Genomic DNA, 26456 nt, shown 5'->3' on the forward strand with positions numbered 1-26456 from the left:
AATAAAAACCACATTAAATCTGAATGAAATGAGGTGGGGGAAGTGTTCAGTTGTTTCCTCCCTGCAGATCCAGCCTGGTGCTCAGCTCAGGCCAGAGTTGTTGATACAGAGGCCAAACCAGGCTGGGGATCCTCCCTGCTGCTGCTCTCGTTTTTCTGCCAGCTCAGCACTGACACAAATCTCACTCTCCACCTTTGACACCACCCTGCCTTGTTGCTTATTGGGATTTGAAGCTGTGTTGCTGCAGGCCTGCTTTACACTGACACCAGCAGAGCACTGGGCTGGAGCAGGACCCTCCAAAAGCAGCAGAGCTGACCCTGGCAGGGTTCGTGTCCTGCAGGACCTGTGGAGAGCCAGCGCTGCTGGATGCCCCTCACGGCCCCCACTGTGCCAGGGCACGGCTGGGCTGCACTCGGGCCCGACCCATTCCTACCGCCCGCGGGGCCTGCGCACAGCGAGGGCCTGTCTCCGTTCTTCCCGTCTCCGTGCGGCCCGGGGGGAAGCGGCTGTCCCGGCCTGGGAGGAGCGGCTGTCCCGGCCCGGGGGGAAGCGGCTGTCCCGGCCCGGGGGGAAGCGGCTGTCCCGGCCCGGGAGGAGCGGCTGTCCCGGCCCGGGGGGGAAGCGGCTGTCCCGGCCCGGGGGGAAGCGGCTGTCCCGGGCCCGGGGGGAAGCGGCTGTCCCGGCCCGGGGGGAAGCGGCTGTCCCGGGCCCGGGGGGAAGCGGCTGTCCCGGCCCGGGGGGGAGCGGCTGTCCCGGCCCGGGGGGGAGCGGCTGTCCCGGCCCGGGAGGAGCGGCTGTCCCGGGCCCGGGGGGAAGCGGCTGTCCCGGCCCGGGGGGGAGCGGCTGTCCCGGCCCGGGGGGGAGCGGCTGTCCCGGCCCGGGAGGAGCGGCTGTCCCGGGCCCGGGGGGAAGCGGCTGTCCCGGCCCGGGAGGAGCGGCTGTCCCGGGCCCGGGGGGAAGCGGCTGTCCAGGGCCCGCTCCCCGAGCCGCTCCCGCCCGCGTTCCGCCGTTGCCCAGTGACCGCTCCTCTCCTCCCGGACTTGGGGCGGGGCCTCAGCGCAGCCAATGGCAGTCCCCGCTTCACTCCCCAGAGCCCACCCCCACCACCTCACACCAATCAGCACCCGCGTCTGTTTTGAGGGACAGCGCTTCTATCCAATGGCGAGGCGAAGTGCGTGAGGCGGGGAGTGGAGGCGGTGTTAGCGCGGATCCTCGGGCAGGGGGTGGGGGCAGGCTGTGTGCGCGGATTGGCGGGAGCCATGAGGTCCCGCCCCCATGGGCGGGGCCCGTGCTGTAGCAGCCAATGGAAGGCGAGGGGCGGGGCGCGGAAGAGCCGCGTCGCTGCGGGCGCCGGTTCGGAGGGGCCGGGCCGGACCGGGCCGGGGGGTGCGGGGGTCCCGGGCCGGGCGGTCCCGGGGGGTTTGGAGGGTCCGGAGGGTCCCGAGGCCTCAGGCAAGGAAGGCTGGTGAGGAGCGGGTTCACCCAGGGCTGGGAGGAGGGCGCGGGGAGGGCGCCGGGCCGGGCCTCCCCATCGCGGTGACAGCGGCGTGCCGCTGTCCCTCTGTCCGGACAGGGACGGCGGCTCTGAGCTGTCCCCGTGGCGCCGTCCTGGGCCTGCCTCATCTTCCTTTTCCATCACCTTTTAGAGCGATCCGTGACCTTGTGGCATCGCGCAGTTCGCAAAAGCGCTCCGGGAACTTGATGTGCGCGGACTGCGGGCGGCCCGGGGCGCTGCGGGGCACGGACGGAGCCATGTGTGCCCGGGACCCCTAGCGCCATGCCGGCCCTGCTCCCGGAGCCGCGGCACCTGCAGCTCGCCCAGGAGCGCTTCGTGCTGAGAGTCCGCTGAGAGAGCCGTGCCCCGGCCGGGAGGGACAGCCCCGGCCCCGCCGTGTGAGCTGAGCCCGCACGGACCCACTGAGGCCGCAGTGCCCGCCGAGCCCGCTGTCCGGCGCTGTCCGGAGATGGGTGCGCACAGCGCCGTGTCCCGGTGCCCCGCAGGCCGCCCCAGGCTCGGGCCGGCCCGGCAGAGCTGCTGACAGCCGCGCCGCCCCAGAGAGCTGCGGAGAGCCCCGGAGGGACGGCATGGCGGTGAGCATGGACGATGATGTGCCGCTCATCCTCACGCTGGACGACAGCGGGAGCAGCGCCTCAGCCCCTCTGGATGAGCCGGACCGCGAGGAGCTGCCCAACGAAAGTAAGAGCGCTTTGGCGCTGCCCGCACGGGGCTTGTCGCGGAGGGGTGGCCGCTGTTCCCCTGGGACCGGCAGAGCTGGGCTCGGTGTCGGGGCTGCCCGGTAACAGCGGGTCCGGCTGCCGCTTGTCCTGCTTGTTTTATTGCTCACAGCTCCCTGTGACACCACGGGAGCCGCTCGGGTCCTACCAGTGCTTTTTCTATCACACAGTTTTGTGGTTTCCCCCATGACCTTAAGCCCTTTCCTGCGCGCTGTCCTTCCCTTGGCACCGTCCCACTGCACTTATCGCATGTCTTTTCCTAGCACCATAAACATCTGCGCTTTGTAAGGCTTGTTTTGTCTGTTTCTAGTTTACGTCCTGATTTTTACGAGAAGGGAAGTGTTGATAAATCCCTTCTATGTCTTTGTTGTGTTCTTATCAAAGAATCTGGAGTACTTTTAGACAATATGTGCTGTTCAGTGGGGCATAGCCAGCCTGTGAGCACTGGCAGGGGGAAACAGCAGCCACCATCCCTCAGAAGCTTTGCTTTTCTCCTTTGTGCCTTCATTAAAGCCCTCACCCTGCAGCAGGCTGGACGTGGCCAGCAGATGTGTCTGAGTGTGTTCACACAGTTTCTGGTTGGTGTTACCCCTCGTGGATGGATCTGTGCAGTTTTGTCCAGCACATCCCCGTGACTTCCCATTGCAGGTGCACACACACAGGTCTTGTGATCCAGCCCTTGCTGCCACAGGCTGAACTTTTGGAACAAATGCTTTATTTCCTGGCCAGGGATCCCTTTTTTTTACATTAAACCTCTGTGCCATATTGCCTCTGAGATTTAATACCTCAAGCATTCCTTATGGCTTCTCAACCCAGGAATTAATTTTGGATAATCAAGATTCTTCCTCCTCTCCTCCTCCTCTGCCACCCCACAATACAGATCCCTGAATAAATTGCCCATTTGACTTTCTTTGAGCTCTGTTTTATCCTTGCTTCATCCCATCTGTTTGTCTTTTAAAGTTTAGCCCTCTATTTTAAGTTAAATGGAAGAGAGATTTCTTCCTCCATCCACGGGTGTATTTATAGGATTCCTTGTGACTAATTTTAATCACTCTTCCCTCTTTTCTTTGCCTCGCCTCCCATCCCTTCAAAGAAGAAGTTGTGTGAGGCTTAACAATTGCTTGAAGCCAGCATGACTGTGTTAAAGCAGAGGCATGAGAATGAATGTATTAATAAATAAAGTTCTCCACATTGAAATACAGGGAAGTTCTTTAGGGACCAATTTTGTGCTTCTTATAGGATCGCTGTGTGGTTTTTGAGAACTCATTTCCTGGCATCCTTCAAATGAAATGGCTCTTATTTGTGTGTTTTAATCACTGTTAAAGTTGGATTTGCTGCAGAAATATAAAGCTTATGCTCTGGAAGCAATGGGGGATGATACAGAACCTTCTGAAGTCAGGGTGGGATGAGGGATTAGGAGGGGAAAGTCGGCATCAACAACTTGAAAGGCACCTTTATCTCTGGGAAGCGGGAAGCTTAAATCAGGGAGGGAGCCCACTGACAGCAGCACTGGCAAAAGGAAGCTTGTTTAAAAACCAGCAGTGCAGCCCAGCTTTTGCTCTTTGCCTGCACAGAAAATCTGCTGTGAAATGCAGCAAAGTTGTGTCTCGTGGAGGCTCTGAGGAGTCAAATGTGTCCCCTCTGCTCTGCCTCCCCTTGGCTGCTGAGGGCTGAAATGGCATTAACAGAACTGTGGGATGTCACCTTTTCAGCCAGAAGCTTTTATTTTCCAGGGGAAAAGTGTGAGAAGTGCTTCAAAGGGGAGAGAGGCTGCCAGGGTGAAGGCGAGGACACGGGGACAGGGAAGGTCAGGAGGCTCTTCCCTTCTGTCTTTGCCTAAACTCTCATAATTGAATATTCAGAATTTGGAGGAGCATCTCCCTCATTACTGTGCCTGGCCATCATCAACTCCAGGGGTTTCAATGGCAGGTTAAACACAAAACTGTCACTGAGCTGTGTCCCCACAACAGGCAGTGAAGGACCCCCCATCCTCTTCCAGGTGACACCTGGGGAAAGACACGGTGGCTGTAGCTGCCCCTTGTTCAATCACATGTTTGAGGCTGAGGATAATTAAATCTCACCCTTGCTTTGTGTTCCTGTGTGCACAAACCCCTCTGAATTGCAGTCCGTTCTCCAGCCTGTCACAACCATGTCACTGAGTGCTGTGTGCCTCTGGGCTTCAGTGGATCAGCTCTTGTGGTTTTAAGGAACTTCTTGTGCTTTTAAATTAAAAAAAAAAAAAAAAATCTATCCATGGACTGGTTTTGTTCCAGTAAGGTCTTTGGATAAATGAATTTGTAGTTGTGGATACTTGGTGTTGATTGCCTGGAACTGGAGACAAGTTTCTGGGTTGAAATAAGTAAAAACAGGGTTTTCTGAAAGCAAGCCTGTAGCAGATGTGAAAAGAAAGGACTGAAGTGAATTCCTTTCCAGACTTTACAGGAGAGTCCTCTCCTGGGTAAGTGGGTGTCTTGGGGTTAGAATAAAAGAGAGCTAAAGGAGGAAAATTGTGTGGAAAATTGCATTCTTAAAGAAAATGTCCAGCTGCAAAAATTAATCTCCCAAATCCTCCAGCTCTTAAGCATTTAATGAGAGAAAATACTTGCATGGGGAGGAATATTAAACTCTGCCTTGCTTGGCTTGTGCTGGGATACTGGATTTCCAGGGAGCTCCCATCTGCAGCCACCACAAAGGGTCAGAATCCTGCAAAGTCGACAGGAATTCAGACCACATCCAGAAAAATGTGCTCCCCGTGGTGCTGATGGTTTTCTGACTGGGCTGGGTAATTTTTCTTTGCAGCTCCAGCAGCTGAAGGAGACAGGGAGAAGCTCTTGCATCACCTGGATGCACAGTAATGAATGTGAGCTGCCCTTCCCCAGCTCATCTTATCTGAGCATCTCACACAAACCCCAATTGAGCTCCCCAGCCCCTGCCTGAGGGCAGTGACTAACAGGAGACTAAATTTCTATAGAAGGCAAGAAGGGACATGTGAACCTGGCTTGGCCTTTCCCAAAATCCTGTCCTGAGAGTGATGAGAAGCTGCCAGGGTTTAGTGATTTCCCATCCCTCCTGAACTCCTGGGAAATGTTTGAACAGAGCTCTCAAAACACCTCCTAAGTGCAGTGTCTGTTTCCATCCACAAAGGCAGCCTGGATAGCCTTGAAACTCCAGGACAGTGTCTCTCCTTGAGCTGATGGGAGCTATAAACACTAAATGAGTGCACATTGATTTATCCTGTATTAGATCAAGTACAAGATCCTCCTTTGCCTCCTGCATGGAAATTGCTGGAGCCTCAAGTAGAGTTGCAGTGTGTTCAGAGCAGAAAGTACAGCTCAGAGTGTTGTACATGGAACAATGGGGTATTGTCTGTTTTCTCACACAATGGGTGATGGCAGGGGGAAAGAAGTCATCTTTCAACTCTGGGTTTTTTACAAGAAAGCAACTGCATCTGCTCTTGAGGTAAAAATCTAATTATTAGGGAGGTGGGGGAGCAACTGCAACAGCCAAGAGTGATGTTTTCTAGAAGGATTGTTGGAAAATGGGAACTTGTGACTACTTTGAGTGAGGTGCAATCTCACTTTCTGCTGCCTGAAAAGTGAATTGTCAGGAAAGCCAGAGCCAGCCTGGCCTATTGGGCAGGTGAGTTATTTGGGAAGGTGAATACATGCCTGGCACTGCTGGGGACGAGCAGGTGGCCCAAGGTGTGTGAAGAAAATGAGATTTCTCAGTTGGTGAGGTTGGAGGGGCTGCCCTGGAGTGCTGGATGAGGAAAGCCCAGGGTGTTGGCAGAACAGTGTGTGCTGGAAGGGGCCCTCTGCCCTTGCCTTGGGACAGTTCCCTGGTGGGATGTGGGAAGGGGCTCTCAGCAAAGCTGTTCCTTTTGTAACTGGCTGCTGGACACTCAGGGGTGGTTCTGAACACAGAGTCTAATTACAGCATTACAGGATGTTGTAGACACCAAACTTGTCTTTAAAAAAATCCTTTACTAAGCCCCAGCTAGACACCTAGGATTTGGAGCAGTTAATATTCTTTTTGAGGCACGTGAATTACCTGGATTTTGATGTGTTTGGTAGCCAATGCAACCTGAAGTGACAGAAATCTCCTCTGTGTTGGATCTGGCTCCTGAACACGTTTGTGTTGGCAGTGAGAGGGTTAAACCTGTCCATGTATTCCACAGCTTCATCCCATCTGGTCATGGCATCATCTCAGAGAATCCTGGAATGGTTTGGGTTGGAGTGGCCTCAAAACTCATCCTGTTCCACCATCATGCCATGGGTGAGGTTTCCAGGTGTAAAACAATTCCTGAAGGGCTGAGGAAGCAGAGAACAAACACCTGAAACACATTTCCCACCTCTGGGAAATGCTGCAACCACACAAACCCCTGGGACCTGTGCTGCTTGTGGAGGCATTGTGGCTTTGCTGCCTTTGGAGGAAAAGAGGCACTTCAGGAAGATTTAATAAATCCTGCAGGATCTGTAGGTTTTGATCCTTGTGTGGAAGCAAGGGTTGTTCCAGAGGGGCTGAGGCACTGGGTCAGAAATGCTGCAGCTAATTAAGGTGAAGGAATGAAGGGGATGAGGGAACAAGCTTGCTTTGGACCTGGCAGATCCCAAGATTTCTGACAGCCAGGCTCTTAAACAGCCTTTTGGATTATCTGGTGCCTTTCTTGGATGCTGTGCAGGATATTTCCTCACATCATGGCCCCTGGTTCTACCAATTTGCCTTTAATTAGTTCCAGCAGCAGCAGCAGTGCTTCTGCTGCTGCCTTTAGAGGTGAAACATGGCCAGAGCACAGGACTGGGGGCTCATTTTGGGGAGCAGCTCCTCCTTGCACCTAGGGTGAGTCAGGCAATGCCACTGTGGGTCACAATCTCACCTGGGAAGTGCTGATTGCACCTGGTGCAGGAGTGGACAGGCAGGCTTCATTCCTTTGTTAGGAGGAGGTGCTGTTTTGCATTGCTGTGCATGATTCATTTTTCTTAATATGCACCTGCTTAAAATTTATAGAGAGTGGAATTTTTTCCAAAGCATGAGTGGTGGTTTTGTGGTGGATTGTTGGTTCTGCCTCTGAAAGTCTCATTTCTCTGACCTAACAGCCTTGCATTCTGCAACTTCTGCCAGGGCTCCTCTAATCCTTTCCTGGCCTAGATGACTTAAAATGAATGTTTTAAGCAAGCAAAGCGAAGCAAAAACTGCCTCTGAGATGAGTGAGGGGTGAAAATCTTGGAAAGGGAAACGAACACCCAAAACATAAGGAGATTATTGTTTTCTCCTTCAGTACAATTCGTTTCCCTGGGTGATGAGCTCTGTAAGCTCAGAGGAAGGAGGGAAATGCTGCTTTTTTAGAAGATATTTGGGATCTTTTGCTATGATATTAGAAATAATGAAAAATATTTCTGCTCTGAACCTTCCTCTGGGATCTCACTTGTCCTGAGAACTCAGGTTTTAAGGCAGGGCTGTGCTTAAACACTTGTGTAGAGCTGGTGCCTTTCTTTGATGAGAAAGAGCCCTGTGTTGTGCAAAGCTCAGCAGCATTTGTGTGGAGACATTCTCACCGTGGCTCTGTGGTGCCTGCAGGGGAAGAGCCCCAAGCACAGTGAAGCACCAGGAGGTATTGAGGGCTGCAGTCATTGTGGGTATTTTTTCCAAGCCTTCCTTGTTTTCTGAGCTCTGCAGGAGAGTGGTTGGCACAATGCACACGTTGTGTGTCTCACAGTGGGATGCTCTGTCAAACAGAATCTCTGCACTGTTGACTCTTTCACGCAGAGAGAGAAAAAAAAAAGAAAGAAAAAAACCCAGTGATTTTTGTCTTGAATGCCCCATGCTGTTCAAATCTGAGCTGGTAACTGCATCTACAAGGTAGAGAAGACTTGGGGTAGTGTTCCATTATCCTGGAGTCAAATGGTTCTTTCTCCTTTGTCATCTCCTGCAGCACTGGGGATGGAGATCCCCTCACACTGTAAATCCAGGGGGGATCCTGCAGAGTGGGGCAAGGACTCTGGAAGCTCCACACTGCCTGAAGATGGGAGTGATGACCTTGATGCTTTGAGGGATGGAGCCCCTGCCCTTTGTGTGTCTCTTCCCTAGAGCAGGAAAGCAGGGTGTTTCCTCCCTGAGCTGACTGCTTTCATTGGAAAATGTGGGATAAAGCCATGTGTCGTGTCATCAGGGGGCTCTGCTTTTTTTTTGAACAGGTGGTCCTGGCATTATAAAAGATGTTAAGGAGTTTGAAAGTGTTGGAGCTGCAATTTTCAATTGACAGCTTTCCAGCTCGAACCGGTCACTCCTCAGCCACCACAGCTGACTTGGAAACATTTGGCTCAGGAAGCGGAACAACAGTTGGAAACAAACAGTGATTAGTTTTTTCATGGCTTCCCAGGGAATGCAGCACTTTGTTCGTTTTCCCCCCTCATTTTGTGGTTCCTGTGGATTTTTAAGGCACTGTAGATGCAGGATGTTCACTTTAGCCAAGCCTGCGTACTGGCAGATTAAAATGAGCAAAGGCTGAGCACGCTGAGTTCACTCATCATAACCAATATGATGCTTCTCAGAACTTCCTTTGCCCTTGGTATCTTCACTGAGGAATCCTGCCTGCTGCCGTCAGCCCCCCTGCGTTGAAATCCCATTTTACCCATTTCAATGCTGTAAGAAGTGCTGTATAAACTAAACAGGAGCATCTGGGAAGTGGTTAGAGTTGTTGTTGATTGCCTTTTCCTTATTGCCTTCAGGGGATTTAGGCTTGAATTTGCTGGAAGTAGAATTTATGAGGCAGAACGCTCCATTTCTGATCCTTAAGCTGGGGAGAGTGTGGTGAATTTGATCGGGCTCTCCTGCTGCCTCCCGTGTCTCTGGCTTTTGATCTGCACCTCGCAGGGCTCTCCCTGTGTCTTTACCATAATTGCTTTTTGCATGTGGAGAAGAAGGCTGCTTTTCACATGGCTGCTTGCTTTCTGGGAGCTGCAGGAGCAGGGTTGGGGTTTGGGCCATCTGTGAGTGGTTCTGCAGGATGCTCGGGCACCTGTGCCTCACCTGGGGACACCAGAGGTGACCTGGTGTTGGTCACAGCAGCACCTTGGCCTTGGGGACAGATCCTGGGCATGGCAAGGGGACACTGCTGTGGTTTGAATCACACTGAGGGGGTTTGGAGCATCCAGTGCTGCTTTTTCTGGTGATGTCTGTTTGGAACAAAAGGCTTTTCTTCACCTGCTTGTGTGTGAGGGAAGAAAATTTAGTATGCATGTGTCTGCACAGCTGTGTTAAACCCCCCTGGTTCTGTGGGGCTGGACAGCTCAGCTGCACTTGTATTTCCCACCTAATGTGTGTGTGTTTCTGTATTGCCACTTGGGAACGCCTGTGGTTTGTTCCAGCTATCACTGTTTTTGAAGAGAGAGAGTATTTTCATTATCCCCCACAGATCTGGGGAAGTTTATGGCACAAAAGCAAAGTGGATTTCACTAGAATGCACCAATATGTTCCTGGTCTTCATTAACCAAATGAAGAATTAAGACTTAAGGAATCAATCCTGGAAGTGGGAGCACTGAGGAAAATTTTGACATTTGGGTCAGGGGGGTGAAGTGACCCTCTCAAAGCCCTTTCTTTTCAAATACATGGCTGGTGGCAGGACCTTATCTCTAGTGGTTGTGAAGGAGAAGACTAAACATTCAAAATTTTCTATACTTTGAGGCAGCACAAATGCCTAGAAAACAGAAATGCTCATGGAAGCTTTAAAACTGTTGGAGAGGCAGCAAAAAGTTATAGTACCAACATGCCTGGGCTGGCTAGCACAAAAGATAATCAGATATGTAGATAAATATATATCAAATGAAGGAATAGCACCTGGAGTGGAGAAAAATCCTGAAGAGAATTGTGGTCAGCAGAGTTAAAGGTGCTCTAAAGGACTTGAGAAATAAAAAATCATATTAAATTATTCCAGCCTGTCAGGAGTTCAGGGTTTAACACTCCAGCAACAGTGTTACAGGGAAGCTCAAGAAATACAGAATATATTCTGTATTTGCTGAAAAGCCAGATGACACAGTCATTGTATGACCTATTCTTCCATCCCCACACTAAATAGAGATTAAACAGCTGATTCTAAAGGCTGGCATTTAAAAATCAGCAGATGACTTTTGATTTCTGCAGCTGAGGCAGTCTGTACATTGATGAGAGTGACTTTCTTCCAGAAGGTGTTTTGCACCAGGCAGGAGATTGCAGGCCAGCCAGCCAAGATTTCCAGGCAAACAATGGGAAATCAGCAGCAGCTCTTCTAAAATCTGGATTCAAAGGACATTTTTTTGTGTGTGTGGAAGACTTTTGAGTCAAAGTTGTCCATTTTCTGAAGCTGTGGTTCTCTATGAGGGCTGTAGGACTTGAAGCAAGGACCAGTTGAGGGAAAATCAGCTGTTCAGCAGATGCCACATCAATGGTTTAACTCCTTCCTTCCTCTCCAGCCATTAAATGCAACCTCCAGTTGCTGCCAGCAGTGGTGTCCACAAATGTGCAGAAGCCTTTTTTCCTAATGGAGAACAGCTCCCCAGCTCTGGGGGCTGGGGTTTTCCCTGCTTTTCCCTGCTCCTTTACACGTGTCTTCCTCTGAAGTTGGCAGCTTCTCTTCCCTGTGTGAGGGACAAGGCAGAGGAGATGTGGCAGTGTTGTATTTCAAAGGAATCAGCGTGGTGGAGTCGTGTTCTGACACTACAAAACACAATTACCTCCTCAGCATTGCTGCACCACAGCAAATAACTCTAATTGGTCTCAGCCTGTCATGGGAAGATGTTGAGAGTTTGTTATTTAACTTTTAAATTTATGTCATTTTCCTGCTATCCCTCTTTCTTCAGGGAAAGAAGGTCAGTAAGGCACATACCTTATTACTGCTTTCTTCATTCTAGTGCTGCTTTGGCCCTGCTGGAAGTTTGTTACCCAAATTAATCCTGGTTTCTCCCAAAGCTTCCTCTCTGCTTCCCAGTGCTGAATTTGTGACTTCCCTGGGGAGCTGCTGGTGGCTGGAGCTAGCAGTCAGTCCTGGCACACACTGCTCTCCTTTAAAAGGCCAGATTGCAGCTTAATCAAACATCTTTCCAAGCTGCATCAGGGAAATCCAGAGGCTCTGCTTTGGAGAATTGAAATGAGGAACGTGCTCTTAAACTGCTGACATTGTGTTGTTACTGGAGCCAAAGCAGATCTTTAATGTGTTAAAAGCAGGAGACACTGGTTTCCCTTTTTGGAACAAAAAGAGGAAATTCCTTCATGTAACAGGATATGTTAAAGAAATGCTAGAGCTGAGGGACTCTGATATTGTCTCTTTCCATTGCTTCCTCCAAAATTATGAATTAGAAATGTGTGTGTGTGTATTTCATGTCTGGCCTCTCTCTCTCTGCCTTAGGCAGAGCTGTCTCTCCTGTTTTTCCTTTTTGGTTCGGTTCAGCAAAACCTTAACTGCTTCCAATTGTTTTTTCCATTCATTAGTTGTTCCACAGAGCCCCTCAATGACTCAGATATTTAATTCCAGTTATGGTATGATTTTATCTCAGTGTGTGTGAAGCCTTTGTTGCTGTGATACGATCGGAGTGATGAGATTATGGAGCAGATTGGCTGCTGAAAGGATGGATAATGGGAGTTGTAGGTGATCCTTCTGTTGTGGCTTTGGCTTCTCCTTCCTGGTGCTGTTGTGGTTCATTTGTTGAGATAAGAAATAAAGGATATGAAACCAGCAGCAATTTGGCTTGACACAAGTGAGGTTCTTAATTATAGCTTCCTAATGCAGCCTTTCATTCTGTGGGACTTTTACTGAGTAAAAATGCTTTGGATTGGACTTGGCAGCTCTGTTAAGGCAGGAACTCCTGTGCTCCAGTTTTATTTTGAAGGAGTGCCTGCTTCCAGCTCTCCCTGTGATATTTCATGGACTCTCAGATGCAGGAGGGTTTAATCCCACATCTGTCAGGAGGCAGCTTTGTGGAGCAGGGCTTAGACAGGGGGTGGTCTGCATCTGTCAGTTCATCTTCAGCTGCTGAAGTCTTGCTAACCTAATTATGGATTCCAGATATCCCAGAAAGGAGAGATCTGCCCCTTTGCCTCTTGCTGCTATGTATTCAGGAGTGAAAGTTGTCCCAGGATCAAACAGTTCCTGGCCAAAACTTCCCACATCATATTTCAAGAGGAAAAAAAAGCTGGAGTGACTCAGGGATGAGATCAGAGGAGAGCAGGTGTCCTGGGGAGATGAGGCAGTGAACTGCACAGATGAGCATCTCCAACCAACAGAGCTTGGCTGCTGTACATGGGGAAAATTATCCTCATTTTCCTGGAAGTCTTTAATTTAATTTTTTTTTATTCTTCCTTACAAATGTCTCTGTCCCCAGGAGGGTGGTGCAGGAAGTGGTGAATCACCACGACCCTTCTCCTGAGCCTCACAGCAAAGGGTTAACTGGCTGTGCCTCACTCAGAGCTCCCTGGATGGAGCCAGGCTTTCTGCTGGGGCTAAACCATTTCCTACCACGCTCTAGCTCTTCTGGCATGGTGCTCCTTTGTGCCCAGGGGGTTTTCCATGTGTGCAGTGCAGATGTGAGCGAGGATGCAGCGCTCCCCTAATTAAACAGCGCTGCCCATCAGCTGTCTGCCGTGCAAGGAGCGCGACTGAGAAGAGGCAATGATATAGAAAATGTGACTTACCATGCTGAGGGACATCTGCTCCTCCTTCACGAGGATTCAGCTCCCTGTGGTGATGGAGGCAGGATGTGAGCTCGTGTTGCTTGCATCCTCGAGTCGAGGCGAGGACGGAGTCGCCTTTCACCCCTCACAGGAAGTGGCAACGTCCGTGTTTTTTAAAAAAACTTTCCTGTCTTAAATAGGAAGCTGAAGTGACTTTATTTGTTGAACTTCACAGCAAGGGAGTGCTGTGAGAATACAGTAAGACAAAGAGCCCTGAGGCCTTTGCATGTGTTTCTGCTGTGCTGTTGTCTCCGAGGAAGAGCATGACTCAGTTACGCTGGCTCGGAATATTCCGAAGTAGATTACTTCTCCTGTAGCAGAAGGGCTTGGCACTGCTCTCTGTTGGAGATGCCCTTTTTTCCTAGGCAACAAACTGACAGCAAATTGTTTAGACTTCCCCATGGCTGTTCTCTTCCTTCCCACAATGAACCAGGACAGGCACTGAGATGTTTTGGGCAGCAGGGACCAGCCCTGCGATGCTCCCGTTGGCACGGCGCTGAGCTGGCAATCTGGCAGAGATTTCCCTGTCGGTCTGTCTGTCTCACCTCTGAGATGTGTGGCCAAGTGCCAGACCAGCTGTGCTTTCCAGGCAGCTTTTTTTCTCCGGGGTAGGTGAGCCTGGCCTTGAAGAGACAAGCCCATGTGTGTTTGTGCCTCAATGCTTGGAAGGAGCAGTCTCTTATCAGCCTTCTTGGAGGACAGAGGGAAGATTTATCCTCTGCAGGTGAAGCTGCATGGCCTGTGAGCCATTGGGAGGGAAAATGCCATCATTGGTGCTGGGACAACTCCAATACTTGACTAAAATCTTGGCTTTGGGACTGAAGATGCCTGCACAGATTGTGTTGGGGAAGGATAGGCATCTACCTTGTTTCCATGTTTTTTTATGGATTTGCGCCTTCTGTAGTAAGTGTTCAGCTGATGAGAGCTTTCCAGGAGAGAGGAATGCTTCTGGAGTGCTGTCCTTCTCCTTGTCCATCCTCACCACAGCCTCAGGGAGCAGCTGAGAGAGCCAGAAACCTCAGCCAGCACAGGGCTCCTGGGTGTGAGCTCAGGAGATCCAGGAGCACCAAGAGAACCTTTGATCCTGCTGGGATCTGCCTTCTTCCTTGGGCTCATGTTCAGTGCTGTGGGATTCCTGGTTATGTTGATACTAAACCAAAAGCTTGGGCTCTGTGACTGAGTTTGGGAATTACAGATCCAGTGAAGATGGTGAAATAGAGAAGGTTATGGCAGTGAGGAATGCAAAGCCTAAAAAAATTACTCCAACTGAATGGTAGAATGGTAAAATCATGGAATGCTTTGGATTGGAAGGAAGAAACACATTTTTGGAGAACAGATTGCTCCAAGCTCCATCCAGCCCTGAACACACTGGTGACTGGAGCTGCCCAGCCCACGTGCCTGGAGAGTTTGACCTTTCCCCCATGCAGGAAGTGATGCTTTCCTTCCTCTTCCCTCTTTTGATGGATCAGGGACCTTGCAAGGCCACGTGGATGAAGATGTGTCTGTCTCCAAAGCTGTGTGTCCTTGGCATTTCTGTTTTTGCCTGTCAAGAGAAACATTACTCACACATGGAGCTCACTGGAGCAACTTGCATATTGCATCTTACACTGACTCCACACGTGATGCATGAACAGTGTGGATGACAGAATAAGGATATTTTTTGCTGATTTAAGTCACTTCTGCCTTCATATGTTCTGTCATCACGGGTGTACTTGCTAAAATAGCAATATCTGGGCAAGATGGAGACTTATCATCCAAACCATCCTCAAGCATTTAGGAGAGTGCCCTGGGAAGTCCAGTAAAGGCTTTTGAGGCGGGCAGTGAGCCAGTGAGGGAATCTCAGTCTGTTTCAGTGCAAGGCCATAGGAAGTGTGTGCTGGCTGGCAGGCAGAACATCTGGCAAGCTGGCTAATGAGAGCCAGGCTGGGGGAGCTCCAAGGCAAATGGAAGAGCTGCCCTGCAGGGCTGGTTTATAACTCTCTGAATTTGTAGGAGGTTACTAGTTTGTTGGAATTTTGAAAAAAATTACTATTTATTTGAAGAAGTGCAGACATCAAAAACCAGGAATTCCAGAGTGACTTGAGTTTGATGTATAATAGCTGCCTGGGAAGGGTGATTTATCCCAGCCTCCTGTGGATGTTTTCTGTCCCTTATTCTCCTCTCAGCTCTGCCCTGGAGATCCCCCATGGCTGCATGAGCTCCTCTGAATGAGAGGAGTTTGTTTGCTCTCGGCCCATGGAGAGTTTTTCCTTCCCCTAAGCAGGGAATTTGTTTTGCAGAGGGAGAGGTTTGGGCTCTGGAAAGTTTATGCTCCTTCTCTTTCTTCCTTGTTTTTTTGTTTTTTATTGTAATGATGACATATGGAAACTATTTACACAGGAGCATGCTCGGCTGCACTGAATGGAAATGCTGGAGTCCCGGCAGTCTCGTTCTGGATGCCTTGTGTAAGCAGCCAGCTGGTTTTGCTTTTCCTTTTTTTATTTTTTTCCTCTTTCCCCCCGCTCTTTTCTTTTTTCCCCTCCCTCCCTGCCTCTCTCTGTTTTCAGGGAACGCCTGGGATAAGTTACACAAGTGTAAGGAAGGAAGCTTTGCCATCTGTGACCGGCTCACTTCTCTTCCTTTGGCGTGCCCCTCACGCCGCAAACTTCACCAAATATCTGTTTTCTTTTTCGTGCCGGAGATCCCTCGCTGTGCCTGCTCAGCACTTCCACTCCTCTCCCCGTTAGCTCATCGTGAGCAACTTGTGCTAAATGCCAAAACACGAGAGCGCAGCACATTCGCCAGCACCACGCTTGTGCCTGGCAGCTCCTCGTCCTGCAGCTCAACCTTCCCAAACCTCACCCCGGGAAACACCCAGGCAAAGGATCTCACTCCTCATCCTGCAGCTCGACCTTCCCAAATCTCAGCCAGGGAAAGGATCTCTCACGGAGCTCTTCCTCAGAGGGGAGGAGGGGAGAAGGCGCTCACTTCTGCAGGCAGCAGAGCAGGATCTCTTGTGCGGAGCTTTGCCCCGAGGAGCAGCTGTGGGAAGGAAGGAAGGGGAGGCAGGAGCGGCGGGCTGCGAGCACCAGGGGCTGCCATGCAGTGGAGGGAGCTGCCTGCCATCTACCTCGAGGATCCCGGGAGCCCCGTGCAGAGATCCTCCTATCTCATTGAGCTCCATACTGATGGTAAACGCCGTCGGGGATGTGGTGCAGCACGAGCGGAGCCGAGCTTGCATTAGTCTGTGTCATTGTTATCATGGGAGCAGCTGAGGAAATTAGCTCGCTGGAGGGCTGCCAAGCACACAGTCAGAAGGCTGCTCTTGGAATTTATTATTATTTTTATTATTATTTATGACCCAGATGATGCTGTTGCCTCAGGGATGCTAGATCAACCTTCTGGTACCTGATGGGGAAGGAGCTGATCCACAAAATGCAGCTCCCCACCGGAACACTGGCGTGCCTGTGCTGTTGTCTGTGCCTGGTTTAGACAGCAGGAAAGCATCTTGATTTCTAGAGCTGTTTTTTGGTTCTGATTTGCATCTCTTGAGTGCTGTTTTGTATTTGCAACCTTGGTCTCAGAGCTGGGACAGCTCTCCTGTGGGAAGCACAGAGCAGGGTCCTGTCCTGGGTTTTGCTGGAGTGTGTCTTTTCCTAGTGTCTGTCCTTTCCAGAGAGGTTAATTCTTGCAAAAGAGCTGCTTCAGGGTTAAAGGTGATTTTGGCATCTTTGTCAGGGTTAAAGGTGATTTTGGCATCTTTGTCGGGGTTAAAGGTGATTTTGGCATCTTTGGGCAGGGTCCAGTGTGTTGGTGTTTAGGTTACTGCTACAAACCTTTGCTGTTTTGGTCACAGTGTGTTTTGATCCTCGTAAATTTTGTATATTCTGCAATGTAAAGCCCAGGTTCTGATGAAGATATGCTCCTCCTGTAACTATTAAGCATCAAATATGAAAAGGTTTTGCTTTCAGGCTGCAGTTTGAGGGAGTCTGTCTTTTTGAGACACATCCCCAGCAAAAGCTTTATAAATAATAACATTTAAGAACTTTTTAGAGCTTGCAATATAACGCTTCTGATTTTTGCATATGGCTGTCATCTCTTAGTTAAAAAGCAGACAAACCAGAAGGCTGCCATTCCAGCTCCATGGATAAATAAAAACTCCATCATTCAGTTTTTTTATTTTTTTTTCCAAGAGCTGTGCTAAATCAAGGGGTGTGGGGGAGGAACCGGCCTCATTCAAACATTTGTCCAGATTTTGAGTGGTATTTTAAGGGTGTGGGGGAAGCAGGGAAGAGAAACAGGCTTCGTGCTGCAGAATGCTCAGCAACCTGAGTGTGCAATCTGGAAGGTCTTCACAAACCCCAGAGAAATGTTATCTTAATTTGATTTGGGGGTGGAAGAGGCAGCTGTGGCTGTGCACTGGTGAAGGGGCTCTGATTTCTTCCCACTCCCTGCCTCTGCCAGCAGCACATGGTGCCATTTCTCTTGGCGGGTGCAGAGTTTTTGGCATGGGCTCCCTCTCCACTCCAGAGGGTGTTCTGGAGAGACTGAATCAGTAATTCATCCAGGATTATTTTGTCACAGCAAATCTTCAGCAGGCTGTCATGAGAGGGGAAGAGAACCTCGTGGTGCTTTTTGCCCACTCTCAGATAACAACTTTAAACACAGAGGGAACGAGCTGCCACACCACAGCTCCTGTGCTCATAAAAAAAAAGGGGGAAATCAGCACTGCTGTGCTGGCAAGCTCAGTTTTACATGTACCCACTTTGGGAACATGAGGCACTGGAGGAGGGAAGTCTCTTCTGAGAGCAGGAACAACCATGTGATGTGGGAAATGTCTGAAACTCTGAAGAACTGAGAGTATGGCTGGCTCCACCACAGGCCCTAAGCAGGTGTCACTGCTGGGGGTTCTCTGCTCAGTATTCTTTGTCAAAGGTAAAATAAAACCCCCAGTCCCAGAAGAAGAAACCAAGTGACATTCCCTTTTTGTAGAGTAATTGTCTTCTCGCTTAGTTTTCATCTGTCTTAATAGCACTGAGGCTGCAGAATGCAAAAATGGCAGTTATTTTGGAGTTTACATACATGCCCTGTATAACTCTCCTGTGGGAAGGGCACTGTGGATGTGTAGCTCTTCTTGGGAGTTGCTGTTTTGCAATTTAATTGTTTTGGGGTATTTTTAAACAAAATCTTTATTTACAAAATCTGGTTCACATGTTCAATATGGTATTGTTGTGTAGTTCTTTGCTGGTGAGAAGGACAGGCCCTCAGAAATGTCAGAATTAATGCGTGCAGTGTGAACAGAAAATTCATCTTGTGGTTTGTTTGCATCAGAGGGGTGTCAGTACTCATCAGCACCTCAGAGTGTTGATGTGTTATTTAGTGAAGTGCTGGGAGAAATGGGGCTTTCTGCTCAAAATACTGACAGCTTCTCTCCTCACTTTGGTGCCCCATGGCAGGGGCAGTGCTGTGTCCATCCTTCCATGGCCTCTGCTCCAGGGATATGTGCAAAAGCTTCCTGCTCTTCCTGCTCCTTCAGCAAACACTCTTCTCCATCCTGGGAGGCTGGTGGCTCTTACCTGCCTGCTTGTAGATTGTGCTGCTGATAGCAAGCTTCAGGCATGACAGCACACCCCCCTGAGCCAGGAGAGCTGCTTGCTGCACTGAGTAGGAAGCTGTCTCTTCCGATGATCTTCCGGGAGCATCCCCGTGTGCAAGTGCTGCCTTTGAGCGTCTCTTTAAAGCTCCTACCTGCCAAGAGTCAATTTGTCAGTGTGCAGCTGCCACTTCCCAGCTGCTGTGGCTGTCTGTGATCCCAGAGCCCTCCTGATGGCTGATCCCTGTTTCTCTGCTGCAGATGGAGGCAGCTACGACGTGGTCAGCGATGCCTCCAGCCCCGCGGCCAGGGAGTGCTGCGCCCAGCAGGGCTCTGCCCGCCACAACTGGGAGATGAACTACCAAGAGGCAGCCATCTACCTCCAGGTGAGCCCTGCTGCGTGGGGGGACAGTGCTCTGCAGGAGATACACTGGTTGTTGGCCATGGGAAGCAAACAGCTTCTGTGCTGGGGCTGAAAATTCAATGCATTCTGCTTCGGGAGTGGGGCGGTGCTGGGGGCACCTCCAGGTGGGCTTTGGGAGTCATTTGGGGAAACCAACAACAAAATACCCAATCCTGTCCCAAGGGCTGTGCTGGCTGGGGGTTCAGCACATGCACAGTTCTGCCACCTTGGCATGGAAGTTTCTGCAGCTGGTCACAGATTGTCATTTCAGTTGGTCACAGATTGTCATTTCTGCAGTCACTCCAGGGGGAATGGTCAGTGCTCTCCTGTTCTGGAAGTGCAGGTCCCAATCCTGCCTAGGCCATGGGATGGCCCAATTAGTGTCAGTCAAGTCCTGCAGGTCATGTGAGGCACAAGAGAAAGCAGAGGTCTTGATTTCTACAGGATTAAAGGATGCTGGGGTTAGGATCAGCCCAGAAGTGAAATTTATAATATTTAAAACAACGAAGAATCAAACCCCACCCATGCTTCAGTTAGCAGAAACACCATCCTTACTGCAACAAAGGGTTTGCTTTTTTAAGGTTGCTGTGCATCTGGTGTGAGGAATTAGCCCCCAAAATTGAGCTTCTCCCAGAGCTGTCCAGTCTGAAGTGGTTGCTGGTTCCATTACTGGTCCATCCTTCCTTCTCTTCCTTCCCTTTCAAAACTCTGGGGTGCTTTGGACCCAGCAGGTTGTTTTTTTTGTTTAAGCCACTTCAAGGTGATAAAAACCATTTGTTCCTCCGTGCTCTGACCCCGCTGGACTGAGAAATCTCACTTCTCAGATATTTTAAACCAGTGTAGGCTGGATCTTGACAACACTTGAGCTCCGTGGTGTGACAATGGCAGGGTGGCTTCAGCCTCCATCCCAGGCTTTTGTTTGAACTCCTGATTATTGGAGCAGCTCTGCAAAGGGTCATTGAGCTGTGCAGCTCTGATGGTAATGGGCACAGCAGGTCTGGCCCTTCGGATGGGGATGATTGCTGCTGCTGCCTTCACCAATGGCCACGGTGACACTGTCCTTGAAATGAGGTAGAATCAGTTAAAGAGAGTTCTGTGAGCAGTGGCTGCAGGCAAGTGTTGGGTCTGGATAGGAGGGCTTTGCTGTCCAGGCACGTTTGGAATTGTTTGGCTCCCAGGAGGCAGGATTTAGGCTGTTTGTCATTCCACAAGTGTGTCCTGCCAGGGTGGATGGAAAGGACCCTGCTGATCTCAGCCTGGGCTCTGTGCAGGGCTGGCTCTGTCCTGCTCCAGCCCAGCTCTCTGACCCAGCAGTGTTTGTTCTGAACCCCAGTGTGAGCTGGATCCAGTGAGACACACTGGGAACCCTCTCCTGAGCAAGTCTGGGGAATGCTTCCCTTCCAAAAGGAGAGTTCCCTGACCTCGTTATCCTTTTGCAATCACAGCTATTCTGCTTTGATAGTAATAGCTTGGCTGTCCTTGCAGTAATTGCCTGCCTGGGAAGATGTTAATTTAAACAAAACCTCACCACTTCTTGTGCATCTGTGTGGCCCTGCTGGGGAAAAGTGATCTCTTATGACAGTTCCCAAGAGGCAGCAAGTTTCCTGTGAGTGACAAAAGCTCCCTTGCCAGAACTGTTGACTCGAGAAAAAGAAGAAGCTATTGAGTGGTTCTGATGAAAACCCTCTAAAATCTCCCCAAACTAAGTTTCATCCTAGGGGTAAAAATAGTCATGATGTAGCTGTTTGAAAATCAGTTGTAGGCAAAGTGTTAAGATGGAGCATCTGACCTTTTAATGTTAATTAAGCTTTCTAGTTAAGAGGGAGTGACAAATCAGCATAGAGACTTGTTAATTTTGCATAGAGTCTGTCTACATTCCTGAAGCAGAAAACACTGTGTGTGCTCCAATGTTTTCTCCCAGACATTTTGCAAGGCCAAGATAAGGAGGAACAACTGTCAGCCAGGTGCCCTGGAGCTTATCTGGGTGTTTTCGTGTTCTGTCCTGGAGAAGTTTAATCAAACAAGTCTGTAAACATGTAGAAATAGTTGCAAGTAAATGAAGTGCTGTGTTTGTGTTGGGATGTTGGCTGAAGTTTCTTTGCCTGCCTTTACAAATTCTCCCAGCTCTCTGCCTCATTGTGAAAAGCCTCAGGGGTTTCTGAAGCAGGAGTTTGTGGGTATTAAAGAGTTTCATTACTGAAATGTGGTTATGAGCAGAAGGGGATGTCCCGTGTGTGTAGAGTCCATTCCTCAATAAACACATCAACAACAGGCTGTAAATGGGAGTAGTCTGTTGGGAATTGTATCAAATCCCTATAAAAATCTGCATTCTTCACTCTTTTATAGCACCAAGAGTCACTAATGCTGTTCCCTCCTTTATTCCTGCTGCCCTAGGAAGGAGAAAATAATGACAAGTTCTTCACCCACCCCAAAAATGCCAAAGCACTCGCTGCCTACCTCTTTGCACACAACCACCTTTTCTACCTGATGGAGCTGAGCACGGCCCTGCTGCTGCTGCTGCTGTCCCTGTGCGAGGCCCCAGCCGTCCCCATGCTCCGCCTGGGCATCTTTGTGAGTACCTGGCCCTCTGCAGCCTGGGGAAGAGGGAAATGATGGCTAAACCGAGAGGAAGGAGGAGGCAGTAAGAGGAAAAAAATCCACCTGCTTTGTTCTGTAAATGGTTGACAGCAGATAGGCCAGACAGCAAAACTTCCTTTTTCCGTCTGATCTAGGCAGACCACAATGAAAGTGATACTCATTTTGTGTTATCAGTTTGTGCAGTTCTTCATTTAGTAACAGAAATTGGTGGGTTTTTCCTTTTTCATGAGATAAGTCAGCAGTCTGTGGGCTTTGATGAGGTGGTTTCAAAGCTGTTGTCAGGGCTGGTGTCATTACCCCATCACCACCACTGGTTCCTAGAACACAGATCGGGACCTTCCCTGTGATTATCCAGAATGTCTAATTCAAGGAAAAACCCTTCTCTGTATAAACTCTCCCTGCCCAGAAGCTCTCCTTGTGTGTTCCACTAAAAAAAATTACAGTCTCCATCTTTTTTCAAAGTGTTTCTGCTCAAGTTATTGATACATTTGAAACAAAAGGCCGAGATATCAATAAGTTTTTTCCTGTGTTGCTCAAGCCCAGAAGGATTTCAAGAATTTCTTGCCTGGTACTGCTTAGAGAAAAACTGCCCAGGCTTTAATAAAAGCACAAAGCAGTAGATATAGAAATTTTGAAATAGATATAGAAATTTTGAAAAACACTGCTATGTTAGCTGTAAAAGAGTGGCTTGGGGTTTTCCTGCATGCCACAAGGCAATGCTCAGACTGCTGTCAAAGCCAGCTGCTCCTTGGAAAAGGAGGGGCAGGAGTGTGGCCTGTGCTGTGCTGCTGTGCTCACCGAACCTGTGCTGCGGCAGGTCCACGCTACCCTGGAGCTGTTCGCGTTAATCGTGGTCGTCTTTGAGCTCTCCATGAAGATGAGGTGGCTGGGCTTCCAAACCTTTATCAGGCACAAAAGGACTATGGTCAAGGTGAGTTTTCTGCTTGATCAGGCACAAAAGGACTATGGTCAAGGTTTCTCCTTTAGAACCTCCAAGAACCAAAGAGCCAGATGCAATCTTGGCCTGCACTGCGGCAGGGTGATGTAGCTGCTGTGTCCCAGCTGCCGGATGATTCATGTGAGATCCCCTCAGGTCTCAGAATCTCTGCTGCTCACAGTGACCCCAAAATACATTAGAAAGTCTAAGAAGGAGTCAGAACTCTTCTGTTCTTGTTCTCAAGGTTGTTTATTGTGTCTTACCTATAAAATGCTTTCTCTGGCCTGCCGAGGTCCATTCAGCAGGTCAGACAGAGGCACTCTGCCTGCCCCTAGGGTGGTGTTATCTTTTTATACTAAAAACTACATGTACATTATTTACCATAACTTCCCACTACCTATCACCTATGTTAGACAGTGAACTTCTACTCTAAACCAATCCAAAAGTGCTAGCATCACCCAGAAGATGGAGGCTAGGAAGAAAAAGGATAAAGGACAAGGCACACCCAAATTCCTCCATCTTGGGACCCCGAGCCCCCATTCTAAAAACCTCCAAAATCTATTTTTTCACCCTGTGACAGACTATTATTCTACTTAAACTCTTTTGACTTGTAATTCTTCATATAAAGGTGGTAATTTGCTCCATGGGTCAAGATCAAAGGCACAGGGCTCTGGGGCTCTGTGCCAAGGTCTCTGAGCTCCCTGGGCAGGGCAGCCAGAGGGATGTCCTGGGTTCCAACACTCAGGGACACCTCCCGTCCTTCAGATGTGCAGATGAACAGGTGTTGAGGCCAAGCTTTGCCTGTGATCCCCCCTTTCTTGCAGACGTGTGTGCTGTTGGTGCAGTTCATCGAGGCCATCGTGGTGCTGGTGCGCCAGACCTCGCACGTGCGCATCACCCGCGCCCTGCGCTGCATCTTCCTCGTGGACTGCCGCTACTGTGGGGCTGTCAGAAGGTGATGCTGGGCTCTCCCCTCGCTCCTGGGGCTGGGCTGGAGGGAAAGCACTCAGATCTTGGAGTTGGGCATGGGTTCTGGGTCTTCAAAGAGATGGGAGATGTTGTAGTTGTTGTAAAGTTGTTTATTGCGTGAATACGTCAGTCTCGAAGAGTTCAGAGTATTGAGGTCCGTGCTAAAGCTTCCTGGCGTAGAGTCCTGATGTTCTGAGCAGCAGCTAGCAGCTACTATCCCTTTTCCTTCTCCTTTGCACCCCAATACAGATGGTTTTTATTCATAAATCATCCAATGAGCTAAAAACACAATTCTAAAACATTCTTCCTATCTGAGCTTGATTCTAATGTGTGAAAGCAGTGTCAGTTCTTACCCAAAATCTACACATGTAGTTCTGTCTGTTCATGCAAATAGTTCTGTCTGTTCTATCCAGAAATGCAAGCAATGTTCTGTTTTCATTATGCCTAGCACTAAGTTAATTTTGTGAAAGGTAACACTACTGAAATTTAAACTAGACTTTAGGGCTTTTACTAATTAACACAGTTTCTTAAGACACTTAAAATATATTTCTACTTACTTAAAACGAAAGCTTACACTTTTACTTCATTTCTGTGTGGCTTAATATATTTCATTTTCTCTAAAGGTTCCAATTTAATCCCTGCATTCCTTTCTCTCTCTGAGGGACTCAGAGAGGCTTCTGTTTCATGCATTCCAACAAAATCTTGCAAGCATCCAGGGAAAGTCAGTGTCTTTCACTGGCATTTGTGTTGGAGATGGTTCCACTGTGAGCTAAGTGTGGATGTGCTGGTGGTGCACAGGGCTTGGGTGTATAAACCAGCTCAGAGAGACCAGCACAGGGTGTGGCTGCCCTGGCCCTGCTCCTGGGCTTGCCTGGAAACTGCACAGTGAATCAGGGCTGGTCTTCAGTCTGCAGAAGCAGAGCTGACAACATGACATTAGTGTTGTTTGCAGTACCTGAGAGCTGACTGCAAAGGACAGATGGGTAGCTTGGAAATGATCCTAATTTAGCAAGCTTTCTACTTTTGATCCTTGGAGGGAGTGGGAAGAAAGCCCTCAAGTGTGGGGGGTGGTGGTGGGTTATTTTCTTTCCCCTGACAACCTGGAGGAGTAAATGTGCAAATTTTAATTTATTAATGTTTTCTCTTATTTTTCAGAAATCTGCGACAGATCTTCCAGTCCCTCCCACCATTTATTGACATCCTTCTCCTCCTGCTTTTCTTCATGGTGATTTTTGCTATTCTGGGTGAGTTGTATTATGGCTGGAGAAGAGATGCTCTTAACCAGTGATTGTCCAAAAGCAGCATGAGCAGCCTGGATGAATGTAAAGCTGGTCAGATCCAAAGTGTTGCCAGCATCTTCCATTTATTCTATTTCATCTGCAGTCTTCAGGCAGAGTTAAAACATCCAAAACATCTGAAGGCTGAGTATTTAATTTTGAGACAAAAGCCCTTTTGACCTCTTCCAGAGCACAGTCAGTGGCTGTGTGTTTTCAAGCTCTGCTTCCACCAGCTCTTCCTCAGTGTTAACACTTGATTCTGCATCCCCACAAATGCATGTGTCTGGAGTGTGCCTGCTACAGCCCAAACCATTCCCAGAAAGTTTATTTTCCAAAAGGAGCAGGGAAATGCCAATGACATCTATTGGCAGATCTCTGTGGAGAAAGTCTTCCACATACTCCCATCCTCAGGGTGTCAGAGAGGATTTGCTGTTAGTGGGACCTTCCCTTTGGGAACTGCTCCACTGCTCAACATTGAACTGACTTTATTTTTGTTTGTTTTTTTTTTTTTTTTTTTTCCTTTCTCTCCTCCTCTGTTTTCTCTGCTGCCTCTTTAGGTTTTTACTTGTTTTCTCCTAACCACTCGGATCCAGTGAGTATCTTGATTTTTTTTTCATTAAGAATTCAGCATTACAGTGCAGTCATAGTTTATTAAACCATGTGAGATCAAACACTGGCTGCTCCTGGCAGTGCCACCCTGCTTTACCCTCTGTGGGGAGGAAGACTGTGAAAGGAGCTTCCTCCAAGAGAGGATGTCCCAAAGGGAGCATTCTCAGAGTTGTTCCTTGTTCTTGGTGCCTTCATTCAGCCAGAAGAGCCACCTGCCACTGTCCCCAGGGGAGGAGGTGTCTGGGGCAAAGCTCAGCCACTTCCACTGCTGTGGTCAGAGTCCAGCAGCCACTGGTTCTTGCTGCTGCCTGGGAAAAAATACTTATAAAAATGTGCTTTTGGTTTAACCCTTACACACCATTTCTCAGGGAAATTTAAAAGTGCTGAAGCACTTTTCCCTATGGAAGGCATCAGGGAATTGTGGGTGTGCCTGTATCCAGAGGGGTGGTTGTTTCTTTGAACAAAATGTCCCTGTGAGTTCCTGCTTGCATTTTGTCATGAGAATTTTTTCTTTCAGTACTTCAATACCTTAGAGAACAGCCTGGTGAATCTCTTTGTGCTTTTGACCACTTCAAAGTAAGTTCATGCTCTTCTATCTCAGCCTTTCTCTTTGTCCCAAAGGAGTCTGGCAGAGCCAAGAGTTTATCTGCAGAAATGCTCTGTCTCTAAATATGTGACCCCTTTCCTCTGCTTGAGAGAGAGAGATGTGCAGGGTCAGCCTGCATGGGAAGAGCTGCTATTCCATTTTGCTTTAGGACACTGTGACCTCAGCTGCAGAGTTATCTCTAAGGACTCAGATGTCTTCATCACTGTGAGGGCACTAAGGGGGAAACAGCTTTGTTAGGCCTTGGTGCAAGAAGGGAAAATGTGTTTGTGCTCCTTTGTCAGCCAACAGCTCACTGTTGAGACCTAGCTTCCCATTCCTGTGCTGCACTTCACCTGTCTGCAGGGAAATTGGGATAACAGCAGTGAGTAAATATTGATCTGCTGTCAGGCAGAGCCCTGGGGATTAGGAAATTAGCAAAGGATGGAAGAAATCTGAGGTGGTAACATCTGCACTGAGGCTGTACTGCTGTTGTTAAGTACCAAAGCATAGCCCTTAACCACACCACAAATCCCATTTGGTGTTTGGGGTGTGTGAGGATTGCACTTGCC

General features: G+C 49.2%; 1 protein-coding gene across 2 annotated transcripts in view; it reads left to right on the plus strand.

Moving 5' to 3' along the window:
* The first annotated feature begins 1700 nt into the window (after nucleotides 1-1700).
* TPCN1 (two pore segment channel 1) overlaps nucleotides 1701-26456 on the plus strand; it is a 41751-nt gene continuing 16995 nt past the window's right edge. For both annotated transcript variants that reach the window (XM_058816503.1, XM_058816504.1), the window contains exons 1-8: nucleotides 1701-2197; nucleotides 18770-18894; nucleotides 21306-21482; nucleotides 22327-22440; nucleotides 23271-23401; nucleotides 24571-24659; nucleotides 25250-25284; nucleotides 25819-25877. In XM_058816503.1, coding sequence (XP_058672486.1) covers nucleotides 2086-2197; nucleotides 18770-18894; nucleotides 21306-21482; nucleotides 22327-22440; nucleotides 23271-23401; nucleotides 24571-24659; nucleotides 25250-25284; nucleotides 25819-25877 — 842 coding nt within the window. In that variant the 5' untranslated portion in view covers nucleotides 1701-2085. The remainder of the gene's footprint in view (nucleotides 2198-18769; nucleotides 18895-21305; nucleotides 21483-22326; nucleotides 22441-23270; nucleotides 23402-24570; nucleotides 24660-25249; nucleotides 25285-25818; nucleotides 25878-26456) is intronic.

Source organism: Ammospiza caudacuta, chromosome 18 (assembly GCF_027887145.1).
Source record: "Ammospiza caudacuta isolate bAmmCau1 chromosome 18, bAmmCau1.pri, whole genome shotgun sequence".
Lineage (NCBI taxonomy): Eukaryota > Metazoa > Chordata > Aves > Passeriformes > Passerellidae > Ammospiza > Ammospiza caudacuta.